The sequence below is a fragment of the Euprymna scolopes genome, chromosome 26 (assembly GCF_053919585.1).
Source record: "Euprymna scolopes isolate OS-2025 chromosome 26, ASM5391958v1, whole genome shotgun sequence".
NCBI classification, from domain to species: Eukaryota; Metazoa; Mollusca; class Cephalopoda; order Sepiida; family Sepiolidae; genus Euprymna; species Euprymna scolopes.
In genome coordinates this window covers 105,876,586-105,898,218 of record NC_136507.1, presented here as the reverse complement: position 1 = coordinate 105,898,218, position 21,633 = coordinate 105,876,586, and the positions used below count along the sequence as shown (strand labels likewise).

The window sequence follows — 21,633 nt, the reverse complement described above, 5'->3', positions numbered from 1 at the left end:
AGACACGTCTATGTTTCTCTTCATGAGATTTCAACAGGTTTGGAAGCCTCCGTTCAGTTTCAAAAGACAATGAACACCTCCTGTAAAGATAGCTGTGCGTGAAATTGTGAGGCAAGAGTTGCGCAGTCACCAACCACACCTTTCCTGAGTCCAATGGCAAGGAGAAGTCCAGGGTTACTGGAAACAATGCCGAGATAAGCAGAGAGCATATACAGAACCTAGAATTTCCAAATGGTCACCCATTTTAGTACTGACCAGGCTCAACGTTGCTTAACTTCGGTGATCTGATAGTAACCAGTGTGTCAACGTGATTATGCTGTATACAGGTTTAATTTGACAAAAAATCAAACCTGGTGAGCTCTCTTCCAGCGAGATACAAAAGTTTTGATGTAGCTTGCTTGCTATTACTATATTTTGTACTAATATATAGAGAAGCATTAGGCGTCGAAACACCTTGGCCTAAAGAGTCCCCTCTATCCACCAACTAAATGTTTGTACACCTTTATTAAATAAATGAACTATTTTATATTCACCAATATATAGTTTTTGTGACTTCATTTTCCAATCTTATTGTTTCCTATATATATATATATATATATATATATATATATATATATATATATATATAGACCCCCCCCGCCTCCCAGCCTAAACAAACACCCAACAGGCCAAGACATACTTACGAAGAAATCATCTCACTAACGAGACGCCAACAACCTAAACCTTAGAACCCGAAATTTAAAGTAACCCACCTCTTCTTACCCCTACATATCTCCCTCTCCTCTCCATATATCCCTATATCCTTAGCCACACCAGAGATGAACTTCCCAGACCCCCCACAACCACCTAATATTCTTGAACTCCAAAACTAAAGCATTACCGACCGACCAAGCACCCCGCCTCCCACCTTCTCTCTTTTCTCTCTTTCCGCTTTCCTCGCACCCCTCCCCTGACATCATTCATTCCTTCATTCCATCATAAACAAACTTTTTTTAAAGTCTGAGGAGGCTATATAACGGCCAAAAAATGGTCACGTAGCTGAAGCAATAATGTAACTAAACAGAAAAAAAACGGTAATAAAAAAATAAAACGCATATTTGCTCTACAAAAGTATTGAGCACTTTCTTCAGGTTTTTATTAATTACCATTTCTACTATATATATATATATATATATATATATATATATATATATATATATATATATATATATATAGTGTTATAATGGAATAATTCCAGGAGGAAATCCGGGTATGAGAGCTCAATGTGGTAAACAGAGCAATAACATAAAAATATAACACGGAAACATTGAAATAAATTATTGCATCGACAATTATGTAATTTCCGTGTTATATTTATATATATATATATATATATATATATATATATATATATATATATATTAATTTATAAAATATATATGTCGATTAAGCTACACTGAATATTCAGCGTTTGTAGCTTAATCGACATATATATTTTATAAATTACTAACTAGCTCTACCTATGTATTGAGCAGTTTTGAAGTAAATACTTAAAGTTTACACATAAATCTATACTTTCGTATATTAATTTTATGTAAGTAAATGAAGTAGTTATATATATATATATATATATATATATATATATATATATATATATATATATATATATATACTGGCATTGAGCAGTTGAAGTATGACACAAAGTCAGAACAGATTTGGTAAAGGATCCCCAATCCCTGAAAACAAATTAAACTATGGTTGTTAGTAAGGGCCACTTCCGGCCCTGGATAATAGTGGGCACTGGTGATCGTTGGCCAAAATGAAATCATCTGACTTCCACTGACAATGACAGCAGAAGCCACACTGGTGTTTATTTGACGATTAGTGCTGGTTTGGAGCTATTACTTGCAGGTGTTGGCTGGCACTGGCGTCTACTGTTGGGCACTGGCTGCCTTTGCAACTGGAACTATGATCAGTGTCAGCCTCCATTAGAATACTCCTAATTGAAATCGTTTGTTTTCAACTGTCGGTTACTGTCAGGCACTGGCATCCACTAGCTCTCATTAGACGCCTGTGGTCACTGACAGTTAGTGCTGTATTGAGGTGGTTCCTTGTGTTTACTGGTAGACCTTGGCTGCCTTTACAACTGACGCTATTGGTTCCCGGCGTACACTGTCGATCACTGGCGGCCATGACCAGTATTGGCCTCCATTGGATTACTCCGAAATTAAATTTAGGTGGTTATTTGCATTTACTGATGGGCACTGGCTTCCTCTACAATTATCGACTGTGACAAGTGAAATCGACTGTAGTTACTGTCTCTTATTGACAGGGGCGGACACTAAATCACGTGTATTCAAATGTCGGGCACTGTCATCTATAGTGGTCATTGTTTTTTAAAGGTTTTTACTGTCACTTCATGGCATGTGACGGCATAATAATAATAATAATAATAATAATAATAATAATAATAATAATAGCAGCATTACTAATGTTGCGTTGTTGAATGTATATATAATTTATATAATATATACACACTGACGATTTTTTGTCGCTATTCTCAAATCAACACAGAGACGAATTTCAAAGTATAAGTTTTATTTACAATTAAGCTTCTAGTTCATCGACAGAGAGAGAGAGAGAGAGAGAGAGAGAGAGAGAGAGAGAGAGAGAGACGTGCATGACTCGCTGACGAAGAGGTATCAAGATGTCAATCACGCTCGCCGCTGTCGGTCTGCTCTCTTCTGTTTTCTATCATTTATTTTTCGCTTATATAGTCATAAATCGACATTCCTGGAATTGTAACCATCAATAATTACATTCTTCTTTTCTATTTTGCATTCTGCAATTCCAAACAGTTTCTTCAAATTCAGGTTTACTGGGGATCAATCTCAACAAACCATCTGCACGTGCAATTTTACTAGATGCTAGGTGTTTCATTTTGAAATCGTAATTGAGCAAAATAATACTCCATCTTTGTAATCTATTTGCCGTATGAGTAGGAATCCCTTTTTTTTAACCAAAAGTCGATAGTAATGGTTTTGATCCATTACCAAGACGAAAGATCTTCCATGAATGAATCTATGAAACTTTCTCACGGCATACACAATCGCCAGACCCTCTTTTTCGATCTGACTGTACTTTCTTTCAGCTGGTAATAAAACCATCAAGCCGTGAGAAATTGGTTTAGTAGATCCATCTTCTATTCTGTGTAGAAGCACCGCTCCTAAACCGTATTGACTCACATCTGCCGCTACAATTAAATCCTTTTTCGGATCGTAATGTGTTAATGCAAGATCCGATAACAAACATCTTTTAATTTTTTGGAATGCTTCCTCACATTCTTTTGTCCAGAGCCATTTTTATTCTTCTTCAATAATTCATTTAATGGTGCTCTTAGTTTGTGCATATTTGTGATATAAGAATTATAGTAGTTTGCTAGACCCAAGAATGACTGTAACTTCACTACATTGTCTGGTCTAGGCATGTCTCTAATTGCTTCTGTTCTATTTGAGTTAGGTCTTCTACCTTTCCAATCAATTATTTGTCCCAAATATTCAATCTTGTCTATACCAAAATGACATTTTTCGAGATCCACTTTAAATCCGTAGTCTTCTATTTTTTCGAATACCTTCCGAATATGGTTTTTATGTTCTTCAACATTTTCGCTTCTTATCAAAATGTCGTCTAAATAAGCCATTGCAAAATCCAAGCCTGCTAGCATGGCATCCATAATTTGTTGGAATGAATTTGATGCGACTTTTAACCCAAACGGCAATCGTTTTAGGGAAAATAATTCTTTATGAGTATTCATTGTCAGGTATTTAGAATAATCTTCGTGGACTTTGACCTGTAAATATGCTTCTGATAAGTCAATTTTTGTGAAAATTTTTCCTCCATTTAACTTAGAAAATATTTCCTCAGGGGTAGGAAGTGGATATTTTAAGGAATCATTCAGTCCCGTCGAAAAATCTCCACATACCCTGATTTTGTTATTTTTATTTTTCACATAAACTGTGCCTATCCACTTTTTTTTTTATTATTTCGATTTCTTTGAGTCTATTTAATTCTTTCTCGATTGTTTCTAATGCTGAATACAGAACCTTCCTTTTGGGTTTAAACACCGGTTTCGCTTCATCTTTCAGTTCAAATTTCACTTCCGTTTTAGTGCAGCAACCCAGACCTTCAGAAGATACATTTTTAAAATTCTTCTTCAAATCCCCAACAAATCTTCCTGGCAGTTTGGAACTCAGATCCTGTCAAATTTACTCTTTTGCAAAATGAGTTTATTGGTTTCTCCCATAAATTGAAACGTATCATCAAATCTATACCGAATAGATTAGAATTTTTTCCGGGTATCACATACATTTTAGATTTTACCGTATTTTCATTCAGGGTATAAAATTCACCCTTAAATTTTAATCTATTTCCAGACATTCCTCTGGCAATTTTCTTTGTATTTTGCAGCTTTGGAGAACCAATTTTCTTCCATGTTGTTTTATCAATTAAGGATATGTCATTTCCAGTATCCAAAAGACAGTTTACTTTCCGGCCATTAATTCTAACTTCAATATATTTCCTTTTATTTTACCATACATGGGCTCTTTTTTAGAATCAATAGTCTTTATTTCAGGCTTACAGTATTTCTCCTTTTTGCATACTGTTGACTTGTGTTCTTTATGCCCGCACTTATAGCATATTTTGTTTTTGAAGTAGCACTCTTTTGTGAAGTGATTCTTTCCTCCACACGTCTTACAGTATTTTTTTACATAGTGGTCACCTTACTTTACCCTTTGTTTTGTATTTTGTCAACATTTTTCTCTTCGATACTAGTATTATCCTGTTTTAAATTTAACAGTTTCTGGCATTCCTCAGTAACTTTCTGTAAGGTTATTTCTATGTCTTGGTTCATAATGGATAATATCCTAGAACGAATCGCTTTATCCTTTGAGGATGTTAACCATTGCACAAATGTCAAGCATGTCACCTTTTAGGTCTTTCAACTTAAATAACTCACATTGAGCATTTACGCTCTCAGCATAGGCGATAAAGTCTTCATCATCTTGTTTCAAAATATTTAAACACCTATAACGAGTATAAAATAAGCTATCCCGTTACCCGAAAATGTTTGATAAAATTTCTATAGTCTCTTTAAAAGAAATATCTTCGGGTTCCTTGGCAGTATATAATTGGTATACTTGATATTTTCATGAGAACCCAGTTTTTGCAACAGTAAAATAATTTTTTCTTCATCCGACCAGGCCTGACATCGTTTGGAAAAAATATTTTTGTATCTACGATAATATGCTGGAAACGTTAAGCCATTAGTTGGTTCATATAAAAATTCTGTCAGCGAATTAGCAATTCCTTCTGAAGTGAACCGACAAACCTTTTTTCTTCTTGTTTCATTAATATTGTTTTTAATACTTCATTTTGTTTTAACTGTTCTTTTTGTAAAAATTCCATCTGGCTTTGTTGGGTCGCCAGTGCTAATTGTATAGTTTTTGTAAATTCGGCTAATTGTTTCATGTTGGAGAACTTTTTTTTCTTTTTTTCAACACAGTAATAAAACAGAAGGTTAACAGTACCTGCAAAATATTAAATAAAGTCACTGAGTAGCTTTTTTTTAAACCACAAAAAATCATCTTCTTTTATAGACAAGGTTTTTGGAGGGGGTCACACACACAAAATTGACACCGAACCAATAGCAGCAATATACATACGTGCGTCCCTTTCCGCCGTATTTTTCTTCTTATGAAACAAAAGAAATTTGAAATAGACAACTTTCTTCCGTTTCGAGAAAAAATGTTCTTTTCCTTATACAATAAAAATAATTTGGAAATAAACAACTTTTTTTTCCGAGAAAATTGTTCTTTTCAATGCTTCGTAAAATATCAATTTCTCTTCTTTTTTTCAGTAGGACCGTAACAGATTGAATTAAAAAACAAACTTACTTTTTGTGTGTGTCTTAGCCTTTTCTTTTTTTCAGTAGTTGAATTTTTTGTGCAGTATTTTTTGCATTCATAGTCCAATATCTTTTTGGCTTAAAGTTTCCTTTTTGTGAATTTGAATCCTGTCGCTATTTGTTATATCCTTACTTTAAATAAGAATACGGCAAGAAACACGGGGTTATGTGTGAAAGACAAAGGGGTTTGTTTACAAGGGAATACATGTGACATTAGAGTTACTCGACATATTTTCTTATTCTCTTCCTGTCTTTTTTCCTTCTGCCTCAGTCACGTGAGAGGGTCAATATATCCATAATTCATTTCATCTATGAAGGGATGTTATTACATCAATATATATATATGGACGATGTCAAAACATCGTAAATTCATTACTCTCGCAGCAGCTGTATAGCGTAATGGTGAGAAACCTTGACTGTCATTTGGAGTACTTACTACTTGTACTTGAAACGACATTCACCCTGGAGGAGTCGGCTTCATGAAGATTTCACTGTCATTTGGAGGTCGGGTTTTGATCCTGGCTTGAGGCAGTTGCCTGTCTAGCCGCACTGATGAGCTGCGAAACAGTGAAACAGTACTGTATGTGGATGACTATATATAGATATATATATATATATATATATATATATATATCGTGTAGGCAGCATATTCTCGTTAAGGCAAATGTTAAAATGCGCGGAAGTTTTTGCTGATTATTTTATTTTTTTTCCAATCTCCAAATTTTTCTTTTTATATTTTTATCAAAGTTGTATAAGTTGGATCCATATGTTTTTATTTTTGTATAGCGAGCGCTTTCGACTGGAACATTTCCGTCATCCTCAGACAGATTATCTATATATCTATAAAAGTGAAATTGTCTGTGTACGGGTATGTGTGTGTTTGTACATTTCCCTACCAAACTACTCTGTCAATTTTCAATCTGCAGACTCGAGATTTGACATAAGGGGTATTGAGATTTGGGAAAATCTTTTTAATCGGTTTTCAGCCAGAAATTTGTCAACGATTTGACCTTTGAAAACTCTACCATACTCCTCTGCTAATTTTGAGTCTAAACACTTGAAATCTTAGATGTGGATTACTTGGACATGGATCTAACTTTTTAATTTGATTTGAGCACAAAACAATAAATGTTAAGGGTCAAAGTAAAAAAAAAATTACTTCTGCGATCTCTACCAAATTACTCGGCAATTTTTGGTCTAAACATTTGAAAATTTATATAAAGTATATTCAGACATAAGGGAAACATTTTAATCGGTTTTTGGCAGAAAATTTGGCTGCCAAGAAGTCAAAGTTCAAATGATTTGATCTTTGCGGTCTCTAGCAAACTATTCAGTTTATTTTGGGTCTAAATATTGAAATTTTCCATAAAGGGTATTCAGACATGCAGCAAGCTTTGTAATCAGTTTCTGGGCAAAATTTTGGCTGGCAAGAGGTCCAAGTTGAAAGAGTTGACTTTTGCAGACTCTACGTAACTCTTCCGCCAATTTTGGGTTTAAACACTAGAAGTTTTAGATGTGGACATGAGTCAAACGTTTTAATATATATATACATATGTACATAAAGTTATGAACAGTACATAGGGCCCGACAAAGCCGGGCTGAACTGCTAGTATATATCTGTTTGTGTGTGTGTGTGTGTGTGTGTGTGTGTGTGTGTGTGTGTTCATGGGAAATGCAGATTACAAAAAGATTCAACACTGCAGTAAAATACTGAAAGTGAAATAAAATTTGTTAACTCAGGATATTGCTAATATCAAATATCTTAGGAAGAAACGGAGAAACAAATTTTTATGTTTCTTTCATGTTTAAAAGCAGGCGCGGCTCGTCAAGATAAAGTGGTATCGTGGCAGGGGGGGGGGGCAGCAATTTAATATAAACTTTTGATAAAAGAATCCGATTTAAATAAAACAAAACATGTTGCATATTTATTATAGTCGTGTAAAAAAACTATGTTAGTTTTACTTAACTTTTAATATACAGATATAATGTTTGGAAATAAAAATGTTATCAAATTTTATTTGTGAGGATGACATGGTCGCAAATCCATCCTGCATCCGTTGCGAAAAAAATGAGAAATTTCCACGTGATTATGAACATTATATTGGGCGCGTGTGGACTGAGAGAGAATCTAAAGGCTGACGTGAAAAAACAAAAAACAAAAAACATAGTTTACAATATCGATATTCATTTTGTGGGTGGGCTGCAATAGAAGATGTATACGTGTAATAGCAGGCGCGGCCCGGCGTTGCCCGGTCGTAAAATACGCCTATATATAGGTAAATCATTTACTTGAAACGTATTCGATTTGTATACACCATTCGTATGGATTAAAAAATCTTTCTCATAAATATTTTTTTTATGATTAAAAAGAGATCTTTTTATATTAATTTTGAAAAAAGTCAAAGCTCAATGAATGTCTTTTTATTGGGTTCGAGAGCATATATAGTGTAATATAATAATTCTCCAAGTTCGAAATATCAAGTTTTCTCAGTTGGTTATTTATTACTTTTAAAAAACGTATCCATTACAATATTGTTTCGCATTGCAACTAACAAGTCTGAAAAATTATGTTATTGCTGTATATTTAGTCACGTAATCATCAGATATTTACACTAAAAAACTTTTGGACAACTTACATGGTTCATGTAATCGACACACTCTCTATTGTAATGGATACCCTTTGAAAAGTAATAAATGACCGAGAAAACTTAATATGTAGAACTTGTTGAATTATACGCTTAAATATTATATTTTAATTTATGCAGATTTCGTATTTATTATAATAATCAATTTTCTATTGATTAGTATATTGTACCCAATACACAGTAGTGATTTCAAAAGTCAATCCGAATCAGCACTCCAGCGTTATTCGCTACCATATGTTAGTTCTTAGTTAGCTTTTGATATACAGAAAAGATATTTTGAAATAAAAAATTTATCAAATTCTATTTTTGGGGATGAGATGGTCGCAAATCCTCCATGAATCCGTTGCAGAAAAGATGCTATGTTAGAGGTGTGTGGATTGAGAGAGAATCTAAAGGCTGATGTGAAAAACTGAACCATGGTTTATAATAGCGATGTTTATTCTGTTTGTGAGGTGCAAAAAGAAAAAAAAATGTTGTATATATATATATATATATATATATATATATATATATATATATATATATATATATATGAAAGAACTGAAAGTCATTCTTGTAATTGAAAAATAATCCAAATGAAATAAGTTGAAAATATTAAAAATAGTTCGTATTATTTGGATTCATTGGACATTTTTTTATTACTCACATTCATCCCAAACAAGGCATGTTGTCACTTGGATGTAAAGGGCTACTATTTGGGACCGTGCTTAGAAAAGATTAACAAGATGTTGGTTTACATTACATTTAAACTTCTGCATATCAGTACAGTCAGGGAAACAGGTAGCAGGAAAAGAATTCCAAAGTCTAGCTGTTTGAAGGAAGAAACTATTAGAGTAGAAAGCTTTTTGGCATTTAGGGATCTTAACACTGCAGGGGTGTGATTTTGCTGCCAAGTGGGTTTGTCGGGGATATGTACGTCGAGGGGCACAAGTGCAAAGAGTTCATCAGAACACATTTCATTAAAATATTTGTAAAACAGGAACAGGGCTGCAACATTGTAGCAATGGGACAGATGTAGGAGCTGAGTGTTATTTTCTCAATGTTTCATTGTGAAAATAACACTCAAGATGAGAACAGTAGTTTGAAGAATCCAAATAATACGAACAATTAATCCTCATCTCAAAACTTCAGAAAACGTAATAATAAAAATAGTTGTTTGAAGCAACAGAACCAGTCACGATCAGTAAAATGTATTGGTTTCCTCGTATCAAGACGGAAAGTTATCACTGAAAATTTCAAAGAAAGTCAATGTATTTTAGAATGTAATTCTGGCTTCTGATTGGTTCGTTCTTGTCATCTATTGTTATAAATGTAATCGTCCAAATTTTGTGGTTTTACCTTCTTTAAATTACTAAAAATATTGCCACAAAAGTTCGATCAGATTAATGGATTGACAGTTGCAAGTCTGTCAGGAACTCGTCCACAGGCAAAGGCGGCGAGTGGTGTACGCTTGAAGACTGCAAATGAGTCTGTTTCGTAGGTTTTTACAAGGGCACGTTTGATTTCCTCAATATTATTCCATTGTTCTTCCGGAAGCTGCCAATATGTTTCTTTAGCGACACCTTTTAATCGTAGTGGCAGAACTTGCTCCACCTTGGTTATTTCGCACAGCTCACAATGTTGTATATTGATTTATATTTGAGGAAATGATATATTAAGACGTAACATGTGGATGTGAGATATTGTTCTTTTAACAGACAGATAATAAAGGTATAAATCGTATGTATGTTGTTTAGCCAGGAGGGCATGATATTGACGTGTAAACCGAGTCATGTTGTATCAGACTTATCACACAGGATATTTTTTTTTTTTTTTTTTACACAGTGATCACCACTTATCAAGGCCCGGAAGCCACTCAGGGATAAGGGTTATTGTAAGTACATCACGTTAGTGAGGAGATTTTATGAAGTGTTTAATCAGGGGGGCGGTTCATTAGGAATTTGTTAACATTAGACTTGAAGACATCCAAGTTGTAGTCCGGAGGGAAGCAGGCAGACGGAACAGAGTTCCACAGGCGTGCAGTTCTAAGAAAGAAGCTTTGCTCATGAAATCCGCGTTTTGATTTAGGCACAGATATAGAGTGGGGGAAATTTTTCACAGTGGATTCAGCTAGACGGGTGTTTTTCGTGAAAGATTGGCGAGGGGGGACCAGGAATTGGAGTTCAGACGAGCACCTGCCATGAAAATAACGATAAAACAAGGATAGGCTCGCAACGTCTCTTCTGTGGGAGAGGGGTTGCAGAGTAGAGAAAAGGGCATCCCCCACTAAACCACGAAGTCTATTTTGTACTCTGTCAAGGCATGATAGGCTGTTTTTGGCAGCTCCTGCCCAGATATGGCAACAGTATTTCATCCTTGGCCGTACTTGGCTTTTATATAGATAAAGAATTGCATCAGTAGTGAGATATCTTCTGGAGCGGTAGAAGGATCCCACCATCTTTCCTGCGACCTTGGCAACAGACTTGATGTACGTGTTCCATTTCAGATCAGGAGTAAAGGTCAAACCCAGAAGCTTGTCAAAACACGGGGCCTCACCCAGACGAGAGCCATCCATCACAATTGATGCCAGCTGGGGATCAGAGCGTTGATGATGTAAGGATAGGAGTTTGGTTTTGGATGCATTAAAGGTAACTAGCCACATCTTCCCCCACTGAACCACGCACTCGAGATCAGAGGAGAGAGAATCCGAGAGAACTTCGTCATTTACAGCCTTTGATGTGTTGCCGTAGATGGTCGTGTCATCAGCATAGATGTCAACGAATGATTTAAGTATGTGTTTAGGGAGGTCATTGATGTAGATCAGGAAGAGAGTTGGGCCCAGGATTGACCCCTGAGGGACTCCAGCATTTATATTGCAGGCCTCCGATTTTTGTCCATCTACCACTACTCTTATGGGCCTATCAGAGAGAAATGATTTAATGATTGAGAAAACATTTCCAGTTATACCGTAGCTGGAAATCTTGTGAAGTAGACCCTTATGCCATACTTTGTCAAAGGCCTTTGATATGTCGAGAGCAATTGCCCTAGAAAGGAAGCCTTTGTCAAGAGATTCACTAATCCTGTGGGATATAACCGTCAGCACATCTGCGGTAGATCTTGCAGAGCGGAAACCATATTGTGTGTCACTAAGAAGGTTATTCCTGCTGAGGTGGTTGACTATTTCTCTATTTAATATTGATTCCAGTAACTTACTCATAACACAGAGAAGACTTATTGGTCTGTATTGAGAGGGAGATGACTTATCACCTGAATTCTTAAATACAGGGCAAACTGATGAGGTCTTCCAGGGGGTCGGAAAGCACTTTTAGTTCATATGTAAGAATAATAATATATGCTTCATACCTTTTTCTTGAAGAGTTCTTTTAACTTCCTGCTGCTCCATGACGAACTATGAAGCGATCAGCACTACCCAATTGAGACATCTGTTCTTATTTGTGAAGCCATTAAAACAACTCTTTATATTTTTATAATATAAATTTATTACAGTTGTCTTAAATGGTTTTCACAGGATCTGCAGTTCATCTACATGTTCTAGTCTTACAGCTCGCTCCCTAGCTGTCTGTCCACCCCTGTCTAGACGTCTTTCCGCTCTGGTGGTCAATTCTCAACTCTCTCAATCTCTCCAAAACTAACTACATCACGTGTTCTCTTACGTCACCTAATTACGTGTCTCAGACCAACCTAATGTCCACAACTAGTTATTTGTTTATTCAAAACCCCAAAATAATGTTTACATCTATTTTCTATTTTCACATTCCTTTTGCGATTCACACGTCAATCATTTCTTCCCCAATTTAATTGTTTATTCTTCTAATCATAATAACTGATCCAGCGATCATCCGTCGCTCAAATCAATTAATAATAATACAATAATAATAATAATAATAATATTTTGACCCTTGACCCCGCTTGCCACAGTAAACAGATACTACGCTATGATCACAGCCTAAAAGGTCATAACATTACAACAAGTCAACTCTAGATCCTCCAACCATTCCATTATTGGAGTGTCCGTTGTCACGCAATTGAATTCGAGGATTAATTGAATGTCGAATTGTCTCAACGCGATAATTCTAATAAGGCTTGAATTAAAAAAAAAAGAAGAAAATTAAATGAAGAAAAATATTTGTTCGAACTCCTGCTTCCCACCACTAAATTCAACTGTGATTTCCACCATCCATTCTCTCTCCGCTGTCAAAAAAAAAAAAAACAAACTAACTGACGCCGTGCCTCCAACTCGTCCTTTTCATAACAGTTTATGCCATGTGTATATTACCGAGCCTTCTACAAACGAAGATTTTTTCTTTCTCTTTCCTTTTCACGTTCCGTCACCTGACAGGAAAGAGGGAGGCACACCTGTTTGTGTAAGTCACTTTCTTTATTCCTTTCACCACATAATCAAGTTCTCAAATGTTCTTGTTCAATTCTGCTTCAGGACCCTTGTGTCACATCTTCCCACAGTGAGAGAGAGGTAATAATTCATTCTTATTTCTTAACATTTAGCACAAAATCAATACTTATAACAAACTCTCAGTCGCAATAGTTTTGGCATGACAAGGGAGTAGATATTTACTTGCTCAACTTTAGATAGAGCTTGAACGACACCTATCATTTTTGTAGTCAAGAATCAGTCGCAGTTGAGAGAAACATAAAGACAGTCTGCGGATTGTGATGGCTCCCAGTAGAGGTGATCAGTCTAGGACCAACGTTGCAACTTTTCAATGGGGAGAAACATTCGGTAAATAAAGCTGCTGTAAATACCATTAAGGCTTCGAGTTGTACGAATCTTCATTTGCAACTTTCCGAAGATCCGTCAAACAAGACCAAAGATGGATCAAGTATGTTTCTCCATTGGCCGATGTAAAACCCCAGAAACAGTTATTTGTCCCTTTCTGTTGTAACTGATACATGTCCGTTGTTAAACTGTATCTGTTAATATATCAACACTGTCGTAAGTGTTATACACTCTTCAATTCAATGTACAATAGAAAAACTAGATTAGACGAACACACACATATATACACACGTCATATAGATGACTATGACACGTATATACAAATGTATATACAAACATATACACTCTGCATGCATACTTTCATTAGAAAAATATTTTATACCACTAGACGATGCATGAATATAGACACATAATATATACCTCTCCTTCAGTGTACAACATTTGTTGTAATCTGTGTTGACTAGACACTGGTCGGCGATAACAGATTGAATTCGGAATTCAGAAATTTTTCAAGTCACACCCTGACACAAAATAACGACGTTTTACTTACCTACACATACGCCTCCGTATCCTAATTGGTATCCAGAACGGCATGAGTCGACACAGTTGTAACTTCCGATGGTATTCTCACAACGCTGTTCAGGGCCGCAGTTGTCAACTGATTCTGTGCACTCATCAATATCTGCAAGAAATACAAACATTCATTTGATTATTATATTGTACCCAATATATAGTATTGATTTCAAAAGTTAAAAATAAATGAATGCCATCAGCTAATGAAACATAGCGCATATGAGCACGTGGGAAAATATCAGCAGCAGCAGTAGCGGAAAAAAGCACATATGCAAATTAAGAAGTGTGTGCGAGTTGGCGTGACAAGAAAAAGAGAAAAAGGCCACCACGTGCTCGGCGGAGAAAAAAAGTCGACATCAAAGAAAATGGACGTGTAAAGTCGAGGACGGGAATGGGCCGGCTATGGCCGGCATGTGGTCAGAAGAAGAAGAAAAGTGTACACCAGGCGAAATAGACAATGGATACGAGAAACTTTTCAATGGTGTCAGGATGGGAGAGCAATGTGTAATAAAAACTTTTGTTAAAAAAAGGAAAAATGCCGACACGAATTTTGATTTATTTTTTAACTTGTTTGTTTGTAACTGCACCGTTACAATAGAATCGAAACCACAACATTTAGCACCCCAACCTCTGTTATTACCATTTAAGCTATCATCAGATGGATAAGAAATAGTTCAAGATAAACCGACTTTAACATATAAATGTGTATTGTGCAAGCATACAAGAGCACTTTAAGTCGACTTACGCCTGCCAAGTTCCAAGGTTTTTCAATTTTAACGCCTTAGTGAACATAACCGTGATCAATGTGTCTGGTTTAGTGAAGAGAGAATATCAATGTCGTTCTTTCTAAAACATCTCTGACTACCATGCAAATCACTAAAGGTCTCCAGATAGTGTTCTTGAAAGGTCCAATCAAAATTAGTAAACCCAGGATTCTGAGCGTTCATCATGAATATTTTCGCGAGGGCTTCTCTTCGCCAGTGGAAGGGAAATGTCCCGGTTTACGACTGCTTCTCAAGGGGCTTCATACAAAGCAACTTACCAAGACACGTATTCGCTGTTCCCAAACGATATCCTTGCAGACAATAACATCTGTAGCTGCCATCCATGTTTTCACATCCTTGGCTGCAAGGCGCCATTTCAGAACATTCATCTATGTCTGGAAAAGCAAAGGATTAAATGTGTCAGAATTTCGAGATGAGACTAATTTACATCACTCAAACTATTTTCATCATTTCATATTATTTTCACAACGTTTTGGCCGATGCAACCTCCGATTATTTTTTTAAGTGTAGTTTTTTAATCTGTAGAACCTTATACTGAATCTTTATGTTTAACTCTACAAGTTTAGCATTAGTTTCACATTTTACTGTTTTTTCTTTTTTTCGTTTCAGTGCCCCCCCCAATAGTAATGTTTACAAAAGGAATGAATAATATTCCTACGTTGCCTAGAATATATATTCCATAATTCATGACAATAAATTCAATAGTTTAGGATTTTACCAAGCGCATTTATATTATCAACGCTCGCGCATGCGTATCAGTACTTTAAAAAATGTTTTACTTAATATAACGCAAAATTTGATGTAGAGCAATTCTTTTCTTTGTTAAATAATTTATCTTATTTTAAAAGTATTTCAAAAAGTATATATGTAAAAGAAGCTAAAGTGTAATGTGAACAGACATCTTGCTGCTCAACTCCCTACATAATATCCCTGTAAATTTGGTCCCAAATAGTAACTCCTTACGTCAAAATAACAATATTTGGGTAAAATAACAATATTTGGGTAAAATAGCAGTAAAAAAGAAACAAATACCATTCGAACAATTATTCCATGTGATAAAATAAATATAACATTAATTTAAAATTTTAATGTTTTTGCTTTCTTTGGTTTCAGTGCTCCCCCCCCCTAAATAGTAAAGTTTGCAAAAGAAATAAATAATATGTGTATGTTACCTAAAAACCAATCTCATAATTCATAACGATAAATTCAGTTGTTTAGAATTTGACTAATTTATTGTCGCTCTTGCATGCGTATCAATATTTAAGAAAAAATGTATTTCTTAATATTGTATAATGCAACATTTGAGGCAAAGTAATTCTTTTCTTATTAATTTTTTTGATATCCAACTTATTTTTTAAATATTTTAAAAGGTATATATATATATGTGTGTGTGTGTGTGTGTGTGTGTGTGTGTGTGTGTGTGTGTGTGTGTGTGTGTGTGCGTGTGCGTGTGTGTGTGTAAAAGTCCTAAGTAATTTGTAATTGTATACTGAGTGTTGCCCGAACTGAGGATTGAACCTTCAAAGCAATGTAATTTGCAACTGAATTTTACCAAGTTCTTTTCTCTACTACGCCAAGTGTCCTTGCAGAAAAAAAAAGTAGAATTGCAAATTACTTAGGACGTCTACTCAGTAATGGCTGATGGAATGAGAGCATGCTACCCTTGTGCATTAAATAAAAGATTTCGTTTGAAATTCCTTGAAGAATCTCGAGTTGGACAGAAAGATTTCTGAGTTTGGCAAGACACACCTGAAGAAGGTCGGAACTTACATCGGTCGAAACATTGTGTGAATAACACTCAAGATTAGAACAATAGTTTGCAGAATCGAAATCTATAAAAAAACTTATATTTTATTTTTGATATTTATTGTTCTTTTGAAGATAATTGATTGGATAAGCTCCAGAAATGTTTATAACATCTTTGAAATTGTTTTGTGGCACACAAGTCAACATGAACATGTAGTAGCTAGTATAGATTACATAATGTCAAAAGGTTTAGAAAAAACAAACAAACGTAAGTGGCCGACTATAGTCGATGGCGACTCAAAAGCTCTCTTTTCATTAACTGCTACACCGAAGGGTAGGGGAGATCGTCACTCTATTCCCAGGATTACTCCACTTATCCTTGATCCTCCCATTATAAAGCTGAGTACTTAGTAAGGGGTCATCAAGTACCATTTTTTAAATCTTTGCGATGACTCGACCAAGGATTAAAGCCTGGCCTCTTGGCTCATTAGCGAACACTTGGTCATATGAGCCAGTAAAAAGTAAGGAAAAGTAATTAAACGTTTAAAAAACAACAACAACAAAACTATAATAATTATTTCATTTTTGTACAGACCTGCACATTTCGTGCCATTGTATCGATTGCCAGGGTTACAGTTGCATCTGAAACTGCCTTCCAAATTCACACATTGCTGGTCGCAGACATTCATTGACGGGATATTGCATTCGTTAATATCTTTAGGAAAGAAAGAAAAAACAGATATTAAGTTAATTATAAAAAAAGAGTATTTATAATTAATAAATTGCCTCCCTTGTCTTCTAAAAGTGATTATCTCTCTTTTTTCTATTGTGTTATGTGGTTACAAAAATTAAACCAAAAAGTCAATAAAAATTATCAGTTTCATCGATGAAGAATAGAAAACGAGACAACAACAAGGTAAAAAATCATCATCATCTATATCGTCGTGGTCGTGGTCATGGTGGTGGTGGTGGTCGTCGTCGTGGTCGTCGTCGTCGTCGTGGTCGTGGTGGTGGTGGTGGTCGTCGTCGTGGTCGTGGTCGTCGTCGTGGTCGTGGTGGTGGTGGTGGTCGTGGTCGTGGTCGTCGTGGTCGTCGTCATCATCATCAGTTTAACATTTGTTCTACATGCTGGCATGTGTTGGACAGTTTTAAGAAATTGACTTCCAAAGTAGCTTATCTCTGGACAGGTTTTTATTTATTCCTCTTTCTCTCAAGTCCGTTTTTATAATTTCCTCCCATGTTTCCTTAGCCTTGTCCTGTGAGCTGGACCTACTACCTCAACTGTTCTACATCTATTAACTCAACAACTCTCGTCCATTCTTTCAATGTAACCATACTATCAAAGTATCCTGTTCTACACACACCTCCCTATACTGTCCAAATTTAATCTTCCTCTGAGGTCATCAGAACTAAGCTCATCTTTAGGATTTGCATTACACATTCATCATATTATTCTCATCTTTTCTTCCATGCAGCGCATGTCTTCAACCCTCATTGGCAAAGTTTCACTTCCATAGATCAAAATACACATGCCTTGTCGATAATGGTCACCTGTTGCTGGTTAATAATGCCAAAAGTTTCCTAAATTTATCCTAATTTTTGCTATTACACTTGCACCTGCTCCACCCTATGCTCCAGTGATATCACCACAGTAACAAACTTCTCTACAATCTCAATAAATTTACCATCCATATATATTTTCTCGATATGTGAGTTCTCATCCATCTCCATTTGTTGTGTAGCAGGAACTCAGATTGAGAGGGAGATGACGGGGTTCATATTGGGGACATATATAACAGGGACTCATAATACACAAATAACGACGGTGATGACAATTCTGAGGGGAAGACATTTATAACAGACTGAGATGATTCTTGGGGACTTCATATTATTAATACAGACTGGGAGATATGATGCAACAGTTCTTAACACATATAGAGGGGAGGAGATACTTCACTTATGATGGAGGAGGCACATTACTTGTAAGAGGGTTATACAAGAGTTCGTTTATAGATGAATATACGAAACACATTTACTTTTTTGGTTGTAAAGATGACACGAAGACAACACTTACAAAATATAGATGATATTCCTCAATCGGCCGATTGGTGATGTCAGGAATTCAAGCCTTTTCGACTACATCGTCTACTCTCCTTCCTTCGCCTCTAAGGGGCTCCAAGACTCCAACTGACTATCACTGTGTGTGATATTCTCTCATCCTCTGATTCTCCAACTGACTGCCTAACTAACTATGAACCCTAATTCAATATATTGAGAAATCTTTGTTTATGACGTCAGAAGTGTGTTGTAAAACCAACGTGACTAAATTTCACGTGGATTTACATATGTCTGTCCAACACACTTTTGGCAAACAAACAACTCCCAATTTTAATTGTTTAATATCTAACCTATTTTTAAACAATTTTTAACTCGCATTGTCCATTCTTTTAACTGACATATTTAATATCCAGTTATTCTAAAAGAATGAACAATCGACTCTTTTTCAACATAAATAATATTTAGTTATTTCTAATAGAATTAACAATCGACTGAAGTTCTAACATTCCATTATCTATTATCTTTAACACTTGACTACAGGGTTCGATTCTATCCTTTTCCTAATATCATTTTCATTTATCTAGTCTGTCTTCTTACTTACATGAGAAGGGGACAGCCCTTCTTATCTAACACATTGTCCTACATTTCTTGCATGCAAACACTGGTTATCCTACCAGTAAGTTCACTGCATTTATTGTGTACCTAATTCATACGAGAATAACCAAAGTTTGAATCATATCTGACTTCACTTTCTACAGATTGAACAGGGGGACGTTCTAACATTACAACCATTGATCATCATTTTGGTTTTGCTAACATTCACTCTCAAACCTTTACTTTCCATAGCATTCCTTCAAGTCTTAACAAGTAAGGTTTCTATTGTTTCACAGCAACGTTGAGCCTGGTCAATACCATATGGGTGACAATTTAGGAATAGCAGGTGCTGTATTTATGAGAACATCGAACTTCCCTGCAAGAGTTGCAAAACCTATGGTCATCATCTCCTCTAACGGGGATATACATGCGACTGGAGACCGCTTGTGAATTTCATATTCCCATGGAACTTCCTTCTTTAGAGGAAGCCAGTTCAACTCGCCTAGTAGTCTATTGTGTCTGGTTTATTAACATAGATATGGGACTTTACATATCTCTCAAGAAAATAATTTAATGAGGTTAAATCACACTAACGAAGTGGTCAGTTGACAGGTCAGTTGACAGTTGCCCATTTCGTAAAATTATTCATTCATCAAATGTTTCTCTCAGCAAATTGATCATATCGCGTGCTGTGTGGTATGTGTCCCCGTCCTGGTAAAACCACATGATGAATTGCTAAATTAGCCTGAACTCAAAATAAGCGATAGTTGCCAAATCTGTAATTAAAGTAACTAGAAAAGCACCATAAAGCCGTGACATGGAGAGAGTTTGAAAAGTCGGGGATAGCTGATCACATATGGAAAGAAAAAGGTGCACACTTCCCTTTGTGGGACGAGGTCAAAATAATTGAAAGGAAGGGGAGATGAAGGGTCAGGCGACTCAAGGAGGCAGCACATATGCCAAAAAAAAAAAAAAAGAAGAAGAAAATTACTAAGTATATCAAGCCTAGAGATAAGTGGCATTTGAGAGCCTATAATAAAAAAACAAACAAACAAACAAACATTGTACACCCTTAAAATTTCGGCGTTAAAACCGAGATAAGCCCCTGTCGATTTTTATTAAACTTGCTTTCATTATGTCAACCATTTTTTTTTTTACAAATACGAAACCATATCCATAAATTAAAGACTAACTCAAAGAATACGCAAATATCTACGGAGTCAGTAATCTTTTTTATTTTCAAACAACAACCAACATGCCTGAGGAAGGTTGAAGGCCAATTCGACCGAAACATTGCACAAGATGAAACATTCAAGATGAGAACAATAGTTCGTATATATATATATGTATACATATATATATATATAATATAATATAAAGAAACTAGAATTGTTAAAGCAGCTGTGTATGCCTCCTATACTTACATATGTACCATAAAAATTGAGTTGCACCCGACTCTTTTTTTTCCTCTTTTAACCGCCTTATATATTTAACCTTATATAACACAACAACCGTTGATCATCACTTTGGTCTTCACTCGCAGATTTTTACTTTTCATAGTATTCCACCAAATCTTTAACTTAGCAAATAGGTCAAGAGATATTATAATATCAGAAGGTGAATGTTTAGCACAATCGATTTCATTGTTGTGTAGTTGGACGAAGAGAGGACAATATTTAGTTAGTGATGTCAAAGCGAGAGTTCGCTGACAATGGCCGACCTCTTTTACACTATACCGTTGAATAATACAGACGTGTATTAGGAGTGCTCGCAAGAAACCTCATTAAAAATAAGCTTAAACCAGGCTTAGGGTCAAACAAATCCAACTTGCCTCCTCCCTTGAGGCTTGCATTCACGAATATCCATGGGCTTAGAACTAATTTAGCTGATGTAGAAGCATTTCTCCTAACAAATACCCCGGATATCTTAGCACTAAGTGAAACTAACCTACACTCCTCCACCCCCTCTAACTACTTGGATATCTCCCACTCTGACGTAAGGACTCTGACAGAGACATGCACAGACTTGGAGTTTACATTCGTAACACCCTCCCCTTGACTAGAGAAACAAACCTAGAATCGGACGATCAAGCCTTTATGTGCTTTAGATTTAACATGCAACATAACATTAGCTACTTTTATTTTCTTTACCGCTCTCCCTAGACCCAGGACTGCACCATAATGAACAAAGTCTCTGACAGCATAGACACAGCACTCTCCTTCGACACTAGCGCACAAGTACATGTATTTGGTGACTTTAATGTCCACCACAAAAACTGGTTGGGATTCTCTACTTACACAGACACAGCGGGCAGCACAACACATAGCTTCTCTATATCTCACTCCCTATCACAAATGGTTACATTCCCAACCCGTTTCCCTGATCAGCAATAACAACACGTATCACTTCTAGATCTGTTTTTGACCACAGTTCCCGATGATTGTATAACGAATGCTGACAGCCCACTTGGGAACGCTGATCATGCAGTGATAATGGTTGAAATCGCCCTAAACTCTAGAGCCAAATCTGAGGAGCTAGTGCTCAAAACAACGA

General features: G+C 35.9%; 1 protein-coding gene across 1 annotated transcript in view; it reads right to left on the bottom strand.

The window, feature by feature from the left end:
* The window catches only part of LOC145247851 (hemicentin-1-like), a 303,157-nt gene that overhangs the window by 48,668 nt on the left and 232,856 nt on the right, over window positions 1–21,633 (bottom strand). The window contains exons 54-56 of the mRNA XM_080109473.1: window positions 17,024–17,143; window positions 14,940–15,056; window positions 13,875–14,006 (exon numbers count right to left, since the gene is read on the bottom strand). Of these exons, the coding sequence (XP_079965599.1) occupies window positions 13,875–14,006; window positions 14,940–15,056; window positions 17,024–17,143 (369 nt within the window). The remainder of the gene's footprint in view (window positions 1–13,874; window positions 14,007–14,939; window positions 15,057–17,023; window positions 17,144–21,633) is intronic.